The 15111-nt window shown below is 38.1% G+C and overlaps 1 protein-coding gene across 3 annotated transcripts in view; it reads left to right on the top strand.

The window, feature by feature from the left end:
* The window catches only part of LOC121369132 (filamin-A-like), a 144839-nt gene that overhangs the window by 105804 nt on the left and 23924 nt on the right, over positions 1-15111 (top strand). For 2 of the 3 annotated variants that reach the window (XM_041493998.1, XM_041494001.1), the window contains 6 exons: positions 522-560; positions 7702-7834; positions 9418-9558; positions 10826-10954; positions 11877-12050; positions 14051-14212. In XM_041493998.1, coding sequence (XP_041349932.1) covers positions 522-560; positions 7702-7834; positions 9418-9558; positions 10826-10954; positions 11877-12050; positions 14051-14212 — 778 coding nt within the window. The remainder of the gene's footprint in view (positions 1-521; positions 561-7701; positions 7835-9417; positions 9559-10825; positions 10955-11876; positions 12051-14050; positions 14213-15111) is intronic. The other variant, XM_041493999.1, reaches the window with a different exon arrangement.

Here is a 15111-nt window from a genome sequence, read left to right as displayed (position 1 = left end):
CTACAACAGCTTGCTCTCATGTGCCTGTGACAGTCGTATGCTACAACAGCTTGCTCTCATGTGCCTGTGACAGTCGTATGCTACAACAGCTTGCTCTCATGTGCCTGTGACAGTCGTATGCTACAACAGCTTGCTCTCATGTGCCTGTGACAGTCGTATGCTACAACAGCTTGCTCTCATGTGCCTGTGACAGTCGTATGCTACAACAGCTTGCTCTCATGTGCCTGTGACAGTCGTATGCTACAACAGCTTGCTCTCATGTGCGTGTTAAAACCTGGTTCTGGTTTGGGCATACCTGGGGATATGTCCAAGGTGGATTTGTTTGGTTTAGTTTAGTGGACCTTTTTAAAATCTAAGCACACCAGTTTTATTTGAGCCGAGTTTTTACACTCCGAATTGTTTTATAAGCACAGAACTACATGTATGCAAATGAACCTACTGGTTAAATTTACCTAGAATGTGCATGTTGCATGTTGTGCCATGATTAACAACCTGTGTTTGTTTGTTTGTGTTACCTATAGGCTGTCTCACCAGAAGAATATGAACAGTGGCTACAGACGGTGAGTGAACAATGACATACTCGGTCAAATATTGTGAATTAAAGACTAACAAATAATGACATACTCGGTCAAATATTCTGAATTAAAGACAAACAAATAATGACTTACTCGGTCAAAAATTAATGACAAATGAATAATGACATACTCTGTCATATATTCTGAATTAGAGACAAATGAATAATAACATACTCAGTCAAATATTCTGAATTAAAGACAAATGAATAATGACATACTCGGTCAAATATTCTGAATTAGAGACTAAAAATAATGGCCAGAATAAAAGTAAATAAATTTTTAAAAAGAAAGAAAGCTTATGAAGAAGCGTGTTGTCATTATTTTATTAAATCTAGAACATAAAAATATGTTTTAGGATTTTTAAAAATTAAAATGTTAGATTTTCAGACTCCCAAATACAAATTTTGTTTTGTTTTATCTGTTTCTAAAAGTTAAACTTGAATTTATAATTGTTTCTAAACTTAAAATAAAATTACAACCCTCCCCCCAAAAACTAAAACAACAACAACAACAAACCCAACATCCCCTCTCTCCACCACCCCTCCCCCACCACCCTTCCCCCCTCCCCCCAAAAAAAAAACAACAACAAAAAACAAAAAAACCTCAGACATTTAATATATATTTACAAATCTCATATTGAGACTTTCAGTAGTTTATCTATGTATGGATCTTGGAATCATTATCATAATTGTCATAACACATGCTTTGTTTAATTTTGTTATTCTCCATGGAGATATTATCAAGTGTTCAATTTATAAATCTGCAGTGTGCCAGACATTTTTGGCAGATCATTCTCTTTCAGTTGGAATGTTGAGAAACTATAAACTTAAACAGCCTGTATCAGAAAGTGACAAATTATTTCCTGTAACAAAAAAGAAATGCCTTACATCCAGATCAAAGACTGATCTTTATAAATGTTAAATATAAATTTCTCTTTGTATAACTGGTCCAGCTTTGAACATAATTTTTTAGTAATTAACTAATTTGAATGCAATTTCCTTGTTCTGTTTTATTTTCTTCTGAGTATTTCAGAACTTTGCTGAGCATATACATGTATTTACATAGGTCTCTAATAGAGGGTTCTATATTCAGCACTTTGCTGAGCATATACATGTATTTACATAGGTCACTAATAGAGGTTTCTATATTCTGCACTTTGCTGAGCATATACATGTATTTACATAGGTCTCTAATAGAGGGTTCTATATTCAGCACTTTGCTGAGCATATACATGTATTTATATAGGTCACTAATAGAGGTTTCTATATTCTGCACTTTGCTGAGCATATACATGTATTTACATAGGTCACTAATAGAGGTTTCTATATTCTGCACTTTGCTGAGCATATACATGTATTTACATAGGTCTCTAATAGAGGTTTCTGTAGTAAACACTTGAGTTATACATACACTGAAATTCAGAAGCCTTCTACAGCCAACATTCATAATTGTGCTATGTAGATACCTTGAAATAATAATGCTGTCTTCCTGCATGGTTTTAATTCCTTGAGAAGGACCCTCCTGGCCTGGTTGTATGTGTAGTCACTGGCAATGCCAGAGGTTAAGCCGTTAACAGGCATGAACAAAACCTTTGTGGTATATGCGCACATAAAATTATATCCGCTCCTCTGCTGGAGAAGGAATTTTTAATTGCTGACTTTGAAGTGATAAATATTTTTATTTGAGTATAATTGACAATATCTGTAATTTAAACAAAAACAGAAGCATTTCTGACAAAACTGACGTTTTATTGGGGGGTTTTCTGAGCATAGTTCAAGATTTAAGCCAAAAAGAACAGGCATACTTGAATCATAGAATAATTTTGTCTTAACAAATAATTGATTCAGTGTACTTGAAAATTAATAGAAAATGTCTTGGTTTTCTTTTCATGCAAAGTCGAGAAAAATTCCCAATATTGTTATAACCACTACCAGTAATTAAATGGTGAAATACATGTAGGAGTGCCATTAAACAAACATCCTTTAATTTTTTTTTTTTTTAATGATTAACCACCATTTATTTTACTGCTGAGTGATAGGTATAACGTTTTTTTGCATTGTGTAAACAGAAACATTACTAAACACCCTCTTCTTTTGTACCCATATTTGTTCTGCACTTCTGTTCTACCTAGTCATTAAAAACCTTTCTTCACTTCCCGTTGAGAAAATGGCTCGAGATGATAGCTATTGGAATAAAAACTACACTTGTTCCGTATTTATAGCCAGCAGCTTGATTTCCAATGCTGATCTCTGTAAGAGTTGTGTGAAAATGAACCTCTGCTAGACAACATAATAATGTTGGTTTTTTCTCACACTCCCTTCTCATTTCTAGATTAATTGGAGATGATAAGTGCATAGACAAGAAGCCCAGTTCTGTAGAAAGACCAGTGTTCGAAATAAGCACTTGTCCTGACAAGTGGAAATTTGTTTGGACAAGCAAACTGTACCTCAATGGTTGTCCAGTGAACAAGTCAAAATGTTCAATGCAATTTCATTTTGAGCAATCAAAAACATCATCCTTGTACTTGAATAAAACAAACCACCTATTTGGACAAGTGAACACATTGGCAGACAAGTAGATTTCTTAACGTACTTGTCGGGTGGACTAGTGAACATTTCTGCTTATTTCTGTCACTGAAGATGTGATTTGTTTTCATTAAACTGCTATAACAGGTCTATAGGAATGATATCTAGTGGTGGGGGTTATGGGGACACAAGTTCTAGTGTGGGAGCACAAGCCTTATTTTTACCTTTATTTAAATAGAGTAGGACAAAATACATACATGTTCAGCCTTGAGTGGTGGTGGTGGGGTTGGTGGATGGGGGTGGCACAGCCCCAGTTTCAGTGGGCCTGTACAGTGAGTAAAGACATGACAAATGGTGGTGTTGGTGGATGGGGGTGGCACAGCCCCAGTTCCATGGGCCTGTACAGTGAGTAGAGACATGACAAATGGTGGTGTTGGTGGATGGGGGTGGCACAGCCCCTGTTCCAGTGGGCCTGTACAGTGAGTAGAGACATGACAAATGGTGGTGTTGGTGGATGGGGGTGGCACAGCCCCAGTTCCAGTGGGCCTGTACAATGAGTAGAGACATGACAAATGGTGGTGTTGGTGGATGGGGGTGGCACAGCCCCAGTTCCAGTGGGCCTGTACAGTGAGTAGAGACATGACAAATGGTAGTGTTGGTGGATGGGGGTGGCACAGCCCCAGTTCCAGTGGGCCTGTACAGTGAGTAGAGACATGACAAATGGTGGTGTTGGTGGATGGGGGTGGCACAGCCCCAGTTTCAGTGGGCCTGTACAGTGAGTAAAGACATGACAAATGGTGGTGTTGGTGGATGGGGGTGGCACAGCCCCAGTTCCATGGGCCTGTACAGTGAGTAGAGACATGACAAATGGTGGTGTTGGTGGATGGGGGTGGCACAGCCCCTGTTCCAGTGGGCCTGTACAGTGAGTAGAGACATGACAAATGGTGGTGTTGGTGGATGGGGGTGGCACAGCCCCAGTTCCAGTGGGCCTGTACAATGAGTAGAGACATGACAAATGGTGGTGTTGGTGGATGGGGGTGGCACAGCCCCAGTTCCATGGGCCTGTACAGTGAGTAGAGACATGACAAATGGTGGTGTTGGTGGATGGGGGTGGCACAGCCCCTGTTCCAGTGGGCCTGTACAGTGAGTAGAGACATGACAAATGGTGGTGTTGGTGGATGGGGGTGGCACAGCCCCAGTTCCAGTGGGCCTGTACAATGAGTAGAGACATGACAAATGGTGGTGTTGGTGGATGGGGGTGGCACAGCCCCAGTTCCAGTGGGCCTGTACAGTGAGTAGAGACATGACAAATGGTGGTGTTGGTGGATGGGGGTGGCACAGCCCCAGTTCCAGTGGGCCTGTACAGTGAGTAAAGACATGACAAATGGTGGTGTCATGCCCTGACAGGATATAGCCCAGTGATAAAGTGCTCACCTGATGCACAATCAGGTTAAGATGGATGCCTGTTGGTGGATCCATTGGGCTATTTCTCATTCCAGCCAGTGCACCATGACTGGTATATGAAAGACCATGATACATGCTGTCCTGTCTGTGGGATGGTGCATGTAAAAGATCCCTTGCTACCGATGGAACAATGTAGCAGGTTTCCTCTCTTAAGACTATGTCAAGATTATCAAAGTTTGAAGTACACCTAACTTTTGATAGAGCAGTTAATACCACACGTCCTGCCATTGGTGATAAATGTGACAGTATTTGTTGTTAAAAAAAAATGTTTCATCTGGGGGAAATATTTTTTTCCATCTGGGCAAAAAAAAGAAGCTTTTATTTCATCTAGTACTTGAAACATGTATGGGGTACCTAAAAAAAGTACTCATTTATTTCAACTTAATTTTGTGCCTATATCCAATTAAGGTTTAAGCATGCTGTCCTGGGCATACACCTCGGCTATCTGGGCTGTCTGCCCAGGACAGTAGGTTAGTTGTTAGTGTTTAGCGAGAGAGAGAAGATGGTGTAGTAGCCTTACACCTACCCATTGAGCCCTTAAGAACTAGCTCTGGGTGGGAGCCGGTACCGGGCTGCGAACCCTGTACCTACCAGCCTGTAGTCCGATGGCTTAACCACTATGCCACCAAGGCTAGTAAAAAAAAAGAAAAAAAGTACTAAAATTTTGTGTGAAACTAGGGGTGTTCTAAAAACATTGAGTTATATCGAAAATGAGCCTTAAAAGGTACCATTTTCTTCAGTTAATACTTTGAGGTAAGGGTTGTAGTACTGATTTTTATGGGTCATAGTTAGATTAATATATTGCATATCTGTAGTGTTTTTAAACACAAATGTTAACATGGTCGCCTATGGGATTTTATTTGGTATAGTACAACCTTGATACTCTGCAGTGGCTTCTTGGGTTTTTTATGATCATCAGTAATATCTTAAATCTAGACACAAGTGCTACGTGTCAATTAGGAGTTGGGGAAACTGAAATAAGACCTTGCAGTAGTTTGCCTGTTTGAAAAAAAAGAGAGAAAAAAAAAGTCTACAGTGTAAACATTATCAAACTTTTACATCCATGCCAAGATATTTCAAGAGCCTGTGTGTTGCAATGTGTATGGGAAGCAACTCAGGGCTGTGGCAGAAACTTCTCTTTTTTTTGAAGTGGAATGGGCATTCATGTGTGTTGTATATAAATAATGATTGCTTTTGGCACTGGAAGATCAAAAGTTCATTAATTGGTTGGGGGGGGGGGGGGGGGGGGGGGGGAGGGGAGGGGAAGATAGGATCATATAAGGTATATTCTGAGTCTTAAAGCTGCACACCCTAGTTCCATCCAGCAAAAATAAATTATAATTTGGTTAATCTACAAACCTGTAACACACTTAGATCACGTTTTTATCAAATGGAGTGAAAAAGCAGGTATTATATCGATAAATACCATGGGAATCCCCATGTCCCAATTGCTTGAAATAATTTTGAAAGTTAGTATTCTGATGTCACCGGTAGATGTCGCTCGAAGCACAACAATGCCTACGTCACGACAAATTTCACAGACATGGGGTGCGTTCGTTTCACCTCTCCTGGACATGTTCCAACTGTTCTGTCCTGGTTGTATCCCCTCTCCAGATATCGTAAGACTTAGCAAAATTATTGGTTTTAAGGGTTTGTAACGTTTTGTATTGAGACACTTACTTGTCTGAACTTTATTGTTACTGAAAATGTTCACGAACTGTGAAGAAAAATCTCACAAATGAACAACAACAAATCGGATGTTGATTGCGCGAACCGTGCACGAGAAAACAAACCGAACCAAAATGATAAGTCACGTGACATACCAATGTCTGTGACATTGAAATGGAAATATCCCCTCTAAAAATAGATTGGACCTCACTTGCTTAACGGTTTTTTCTCGACAACGCGTCTTGTGAAAAATTGCAAAAAATGCAGTTCGTGGTTTTACAAACATCAGGATTACCAAAAAGCACTTAAGGTGAATGGAAATGTGTATTCTAAATAATAAAATGTAAGTAAAGTGCAATTTTATTTGTGAAAAATGGGGTTTAATAGCGAAAAACAACGCCGTAATGGTTAACAGATAACGTAACTAGGGTGTGTCCCTTTAAGTTTAAAGATGCTTCTCTATAATTTTAAGGAGAGGGTGTCAAACATCCCATCTCTGTTTGTTTTGTTTTTCTGGGTGTTTTTTTTTTAGCTCTAGATAAAACCATTAATACCTACTATAACCTATTTCTAGACAATTGTTGCAGTAACCATGGTAACACATGGGCCCTGTGACCACCTTGCCCATTTTCAATTACTTTTTTTTTGTGATTCATCATTCATTCATCATCATATCCATCTTATTTGCCTTCGACACACAGAATGCCCATTTTAGAATTTTGTCACTTCCTTTACAAAGTCTTATATCCGCCCCTTCATAGAATTAAAATCTTTCTGTTCCATTAGCATGAATTGATCTTAAAACCTATCACACCTGTGGTGGGTGCTCCACTGTTGAACTGCATCTCCTGACTTACTTTAAAGTGGTATATTCAAATCAGTTAGCGGCAGGTGTATTTTACATTTCATGTCAGTACATTCCATTCCCTAGGTGATCAAAGAAATTCAAATTGTGACTTTAAGCATAATTATCCTGAGTCTAGAAAGAAAATTAACACACCGACTGGTTCCATTTCATTAATTTGTAGCTTGCATGGGTTGTTTAGATGGCCAATTTAGGTAACTTGATGAATGTTAGCCATGGATTGAATCTCATTTGCAGGTTACAAGATTGCGATAAAATTAGCAGGTTCATCCTTTACCCGAATTTCTGAAATGCTTGCCTGTTATCACTAGAATTTTGAAACTTTCTGACTGGCAGCTATTATCTGTTAACTTAGTGACTAATACTGAGGAAAATGTGAGCGTGTGTGCATGATATCGATGGAAGTAACACTCTCCTAGTTTCATACACACAGGAAACTGAAGAAAATTTTCTTAATTTTTTGCACTCATAAAACAACTAATAATAGAAAAAAAACCTTTGTGGTGTACAGTTGGAACTTGACTTTGGTGTAGATAAAGTTATAATTTTTTAAAAAAAGAAGAGGAGAAAGTCATAATTTAAAAGAAAAATGTTTTTGATTCAGGTCGGACCAGGGGAAGATTTTATCGTTCCTGATTCAGCTGATAGTGTTCATTCGGCACCACCTAGTGGACAAGGCCTGTTCCTGCCTGTTGACTTCTGTATTCCGGTTGGACCCATCTTTAACTTTGTCTCAGGTGAGCAGGATTTATATTAATTTAAGACTTTGGAATTGACATGGAGCAGACAGCATATAAATTTTTTTAGAGTCAAGACTCAATCTTTAATGACACAACATGCATACAATTTGTATGGCGTTGTCTGGACAGTAAAGTCTCAGCCTCTATTACAGTCTTGAGTCTCTTCAAGTTTTATAAACACCAGACCAGGCAGGATATGCTGCTCATAATGCACCATGTGCCATCTGATGATCAACTATACAAGCAACTTTTGCTTTCCATCTTACTTTATTATTGACTGTATAATTCAAATAAATCGAGAACTTGTGATTTTCAGAAGTGATAATACATACATAAATATCATAGTTTTATCCACACATCTACATTTGTCTCAAGACATACACATTACTGTTCCTTGGGAGTGGGCCCACTGGGGTGAGTTGGTAAAAAGTTTTGGGAGTATTGACTAAACAGTGCTGGTCAAGTTGACCAACCGCTGGGGTGAGTTGGTAAGGGGTGAGTGTGTTTTCGGGCAAGTTGACCTGCTCCCTTTCCAGCTGATAAAACTCTTTTACTATTAAATTACACACTACTACAATGTCTTGCTTCAACTTTTTATGCTCTAAATGCATTTTATGTGAAACAGGAAAATATACACCTTGGAAATTAGGGTCATGGAATTTAACAAACAAAAACAAAAAACACAGCTACAAAAATAAGTTGTGCAGTGCACATGTTGGGCAGTGAGTTTCATTACATACTAGTATGTGTTTTTCCATCTTTGCTGAGCTGTATTAGTATGTTCCTAGTAAAGTATAACAAGTGCAGTTAATTTTCTCCTATTTATTTTTTACTTATGGATATGTGCCACTTTATCATTTATGAATAGATTACATTTGAGACATTATCAGTTTGATGCAGTAATATATTTCCTGTGTTATTAATAGAACTTGATGCAAAGCACTTCAGGTAAATATTTCGTGACCTACATTCTATATTGCTTGCTTCATTCACATGTTTTGTGGAATTTATGGAAGAGATTTTAAAGTTACAGACCCTAGTTTCAACCTGTGGAAATGGACAAACCTGTAACACATTTGGATAAAGTTACAGCAGAGTGAAATAAGAGTCAGTGATGTTAAAACAGGGAAATTTTTACCCTTTAAAAACTTGCCTTCAAAACAGTTATTCCTTAGAGGTATTTGCGGTAAAAAAAAAAAAAAATGATAGGATGACCAGAAACACTTCGGATGTACAGAAATGGATAATCTGTGCAATAAAAGTAATGCATGATTTCAATTATTGTAAACAGCTCTAATAGTGAAAAATATACCTTATTGTTTAAAAACTAGGTTCTGTCACTTTAATGTTAGGTGCAAAACCAGCTGTAGTGTTTAAAAACTAGGGTCTGTCACTTTAATGGAGGCCTCATTCAAAATAATTTAAATATCATCTATAATACAGATCATGATTTAAAAAAAATTATCATGTTAAATTTGTTTTTGCAGATCATGTTTTTAAAAATTTAACATGTTAAAATAATTTTTGCAGATAATGTTTTTCTTCAAATTTAACATGTTAATAATTTGTTTTGTGTGCAGCATTCATCGTTATGCCATCTGGGAAGAAGGCCTACCCAAAGATTGACGACAACCAGGATGGAACCGTGACAATTCGCTACCAGCCAATTGAGACTGGTCTTCATGAGCTGCATGTTCACTACAACAACCAGTCTATTGAAGGTCAGTGAGGTCAAATTCCTTCAGCAAGTTCCCTAAATATTTCAGTAGGTTATATAGATCAGTTATTTAAAATTCCTTCAGTCTGTAGGTTTTTAAAAAATTTGTATTATACATGTAGATCTATATAGGTTAGTGATTTTCCTTTATTTTAGTTTATTATAGGTCATTTGGTTCAAATTCCTGAGATAACTTTATTTCAGTGTTATATATACATTCAAATTCCTTAAGTCTATAGGTCACTGGGTGAACTTTTATAGTTCAGTTCAAATTCCTTCAAAGTTCATGTTATATCAATCTGTTGTACTATAGATCAGTGAGGTAAAATTCCTTCAATTTATAGGTCAGCAAGTTCGCTTTTCCCTAGTTTATATTATAGATTAGTTCAGTTCTCTGAAAAGGTCGTTTAGTTCAATTTCCTTCATTTTGTTGAAGGTTAGTTCATTTCTCATAAATTCAAATAATTTTGCAACGGAAATGTAGTACAGATAAGAAAGTAAATGCCCAATGATGATAAAAATTCCATCACATCAATTTTGCTACAGCTTTTAGCGGCAGTACTGCTGATTGCCATGGCAAATTTCAAATATTTGGTATTGTAGATGAAATTTCAGTTACTATCAGCACTGTGATGTCTGTATAAATTACTACGATGTACATGTAATGTGGGATTTAATGTTGGTAATATGAGACTGAATGTCAATAACTGTTAACTTCCTGACACAATGAATGAAGGTTGACAGCTCGCCTGAGGTGCTTGCATCACAGGATCGAATCACCTCAGTGGATCCATTTAACTGATTGGGTGTTTTCTCGTTCCAACCAGTGTACCACAACTGGTCAAAGGTCATAGTATGCACTTTCCTGTCTGTGGGAAAGTCCATATAAAAGATCCCTTGCTACTAAAGGAAAAATGTAGCAGATTTCCTTTGACTATGAGTCAGAATTACCAAATGTTTGACATCCGATAGCCAATGATTAATTAATCGATGTGCTCTAGTGGTGTTGTTAAACAAAACAAACTTTTCAACTGTGGATGAGGGTTTTGGTTACAAGTCGTTCTTTCCTGCTACTGAACTGAAAACCTAGTAGTGCCTCAGTCATCAAAAACGTTCACACACATTTCCCCCACTGATTACAACCTCTGGCATCACTAGTGACTGGTTTCAAAGGTGGAAGGGGGCATACTTATTGGTGTTTGTGTGATCCTTTATTTCTCTCCATCAGTATATGTATTTGGTGTTTTCACTGTGAGTGTTTCTGTTTACAGGAAGTCCGTTCCTCTTCCACGTGGATGCAGTGAACAGCGGCTATGTGACGGCATACGGTCCTGGTCTCAGTCACGGTGTCGTCAACGAACCGGCTTACTTCACCATCAACACAAAGGATGCTGGAGCAGGTGAGTTTTGGTTTTGGTTTTTATTGTCTCACCTGAATGAAGTTGAAAGGAGAGATAACAGATGTTAAGATTTGTGTTTCTTACACACCCGTTGGTGAAAATATAATTTGTTATTTTTGATAATACATAGTTGTTAACATATGTATGTGCGCTAACCATCCAATGAAAAAAAAGCATGGTTAAATTGATTAGTCTATGATTCACAAGTTAACTACAAGCACAGGGCTGTAAATAGGTTTTAGTTGGAAAAGGCATTTAAATTTATTTTTTAAATGTTTTTTCAGGATATGTAAGAAATAGAATACTACATTCATCTTACAACTCATAATGTTAGTTGGAAAATGCATTTAAATTTATTTTTTAAATGTTTTTTCAGGATATGTAAGAAATAGAATACTACATTCATCTTACGACTCATAACTTGCTCATTAGATACATGTTAAAACAACTTGTAAGATAAATGGTATCTAACGGCCACTCATGTAGTATTTTCTATTTGTCTCTACGTTAACGTTTTGCACTTACAGGTTTCTCATTTTCATGAACTATAATTCACTATTGCTACTAGCTAGTACCAAAAAACAAAAGCATATGCTAGGGAAGATTCTTGCTGCTAAGCAAAAAGTGCAATCATAAGGGACATGTATTGCTTTAGCAGCACTTTCAGAATGCTTGTTTACATGTCAATGCTACCATGTAACACTAAAATAAACTGATTTGTTGCTGTCCAAGTGGATTGGGATGGTGCATATAAAAGATCCCTTGCTGCTAATTGAAAAGAGTAGCCCATGAAGAGGCGACAGCCGGTTTCCTTTCTCAATATCTGTGTGGTCCTTAACCATATGTCCAACACCATATACATGTAACCGTAATTAGAATGAGTTGAGTGCATAGTTAAAAAAAAAAAAATATTTCCTTCCAGGTGGACTGTCGCTCGCCATTGAGGGACCTTCGAAGACAGAGATTCAATGCAAGGACAATGAGAATGGAACCTGCACTGTCTCGTATGTTCCGACTGCACCGGGCGAGTACTCCATTACCGTCAAGTTCGCAGACAAGCATATTGCAGGCTCACCATTCACAACAAAGGTTTCACGTAAGTATTTAAGTTGTATACATTTTTTTAAAATTATTATGCCTTGATGGGAAGCTTTCTCCACTGTTATCTAAAATAATGTATGACAAAACATGGTAGAAGACTTGTGTTCTTATTAAGGCAGGATGTAGCCCAGTGGTAAAGCACTCGCATTATACGCGGTCGGTCTGGGATCGATCCCCGTCGGTGGGCCCATTGGACTATCTCTCGTTCCAGCCAGTGCACCATGACTGGTATATCCAATGCCATGGTATGTGCTGTTCTGTCTGGGAAAGTGCATATAAAAGATCCTTTGCAGCATTAGAAAACATGTAGCGGGTTTCCTCTACTGACTACGTGTCAGAATTACCAGATGTTTGACATCCAATAGCCGATGATTAATTAATCAATGTGCTCCAGTGGTGTCATTACACAAAACAAACTTTATTAAGTTGGTTAACCATATTCATTGATAGTGAAAACAAGGGGTGGAATTCATTTTATGAAGTGGGAAACAATCTTTGCTTCTCAGATTTCAAGATGAGGGCAAATGCTGGAAATTGAGAAGCAATTCCATAAATTGTGGTGTAACCTTTTTAACAAAAAACTGGATAAAAACAAAAGATTTATATTATCGCTTCTGAAAATAAAAAAAGGGTCTATTTATCTTAAATATTATCAAAAATGAGATGGAAAGCAAAATTTGCTTCTGAATTTGATTATGAGAAAGGATACTGTGCTGTCTGCCTCCCACTAATTTTAAGGCTTATGAGAAACACACAACTTTATTAATAGAGCAATTGTTTTTGTATTTTGCATCATTAAGAAATGAAGTTGTAAAATGGGAAGGCATTTTCATTTCAACATTTTCGTGCTTTTATCCAATTAAGGTTCAATCACGCTGTCCTGGGCACACACCTTAGCTGTCTTTCTAGTACAGGTGTTAGTTATTAGAGGCTGGTCACTGGTGAGAGAGGAGAGGGTGTAGTGGTCTTACACCTACCCATTGAGCTATTAAAACTTGCTCTAGCTGGGAGCCAGTACTGGGCTGCGAACCCAGTACCTACCAGCCTTATGTCTGATGGCTTAACCACGACACCACCAATGCCGGTAGGGAAGGCAAGATAGTGTTAATGCAGGTTCAACTGTTATTAGTGAAGTGTATGTGTAAACAGGGGTTTTTTGTTGTTGTTTTTTGGGGGGGGGGGGGGGGGGGGAGGTGTGTATGTTCTGGAGTCAATCTCGACTAGATGAAGGGAATTTAACTAATAAATCTTTACTGTGTTTACATTTGCCACAAAGTTAAGATCATCAGAGGATGTAACTGAGATTACTTGGCTCATTGCCCTAATTAGACTGATGTCATTTGTGTTTACATTTCCACTAAACGGGAACGGAATGATTAAATTGTTTGTCCAATATTTATTATGCAGTAGTTATTTGTGGATTTTTTCTCTTCTATAATTATACTAGTTCAGCTAGAGTACAAACATACTTTCAGCTGTCACAGTCGTTTTATTTATTTAAAAAAATATTCTTTGCTAGCAGATTTAGAGTTAGTGGGTCAGGGTCAGGATATTGCTTTAGATACATGGGTCATGGACACATTTGTTTTTCTTTAACGACACGACACCACTATGGCACATTGATTTATTAATCATTGAATATTGGATGTAGTCTTAGAGAGGAAACCCGTTAAATTTAGTAGCAAGGGATCTTTTATATGCACCATCCCACAGACAGGATAGCACATACCACAGCCTTTGATATACCAGTCATGGTGCACTGGCTGTGTGTGTCTCCTCCCTCTCTGTCTCTCTGTCTGTCTGTCTCTCTCATAAAAATAATCATATGTTAACATCAGATATTCATAGGTTAACATACACTAAGATGTCTTTAAACAAATATTCCTTTAATTTGTTTTATCAATCAACTCGTAGATTTAATGCATCTTCTACAGCACACATGTATTCAAACGATTATACAGTTGATAATGTTTGTGGGGTTTTTTTACCTTTCAGCTGGAGAGCCCCAGAAGCGAGCCCAGCTGTCAGTGGGAAGTAGTAGCGAGGTTTCTCTTAAAGTGACTGAAACCGACATCTCGTCTCTGAGTGCCTCCATCAAGAGTCCCTCGGGAAGACTCGAACCCTGTCTTCTCAAACGCCTGGCCAATGGCCATTTAGGTGAGTGATAAAATATTTAGTTAGCTACATTTGCAAAGTCTACGAGTCATAGATTAAAGAGTTTAGCAAGGTCTCAAGACAAATTAGGGTTATGGTTGGCTTGTAGTTATATTGGGTTTACTCGAGTACAAGAGCTTAATTCTGTGAAATGATAAATGGTTTATCAACCTGTAATCAGGTGTGGATTCCAGGGGGTAGGAGGTACCAAGGCCCCCCCTGCTCCGGAGTTAGTCACTGGCGAAGTCAGAGGCTAAATCCGTGGTGGGCGTGCCTGAACCTTCGTGGATAGGGGCACGTAAAATGAGTTGCCCATTGCCCAGTACCAAGGGGTAACTCAACTGTTCAAACACCATTTACCATGTCCAATAACACACACCTCCCTCCCTCCCTCCCTCCCTCCCTCCCTCTCTCTCTCTCTCTCTCTCTCTCTCTCTCTCTCTCTCTCTCTCTCTCTCTCTCTCTCTCTCTCTCTCTCTCTCTCTCTCTCTCTCTCTCTCTCTCTGTGTCACACTCTGTCACACTCTTTCACACACACACACTCACTTTCCTGAATCTCAATAATTCCTTGATGCCAATCTATAAAAGTAGCCCCTATGATGGTTGTATATTCCTGCCACGGAACCCTCCACTGGCGAAGTCAGAGGTTGGATCCGTGGTAGGCGTGCCTGAACCTTTGTGGATATGGGCATGTTAAACGAGTTTCCATTCCATTCCATTCTTCTTTTATTACAACCTATTAAGAGCCCAGGTAGCTAAATACGATACCCATGACAACATTCATGAACATTAATTGGACATATTCGTCAAAATAAATAACATCATTGTCATCTTATTCCACTGCATTTTAATTATTGGCTTAAAAATTTAAGAACTGATTTTAAAATATAACTTATCTTTTA

Source organism: Gigantopelta aegis, chromosome 3 (genome assembly GCF_016097555.1).
Source record: "Gigantopelta aegis isolate Gae_Host chromosome 3, Gae_host_genome, whole genome shotgun sequence".
NCBI lineage: Eukaryota > Metazoa > Mollusca > Gastropoda > Neomphalida > Peltospiridae > Gigantopelta > Gigantopelta aegis.
The sequence above is the reverse complement of the archived record's forward strand: the minus strand, read 5'-3'. Positions and strand labels throughout refer to the sequence as shown.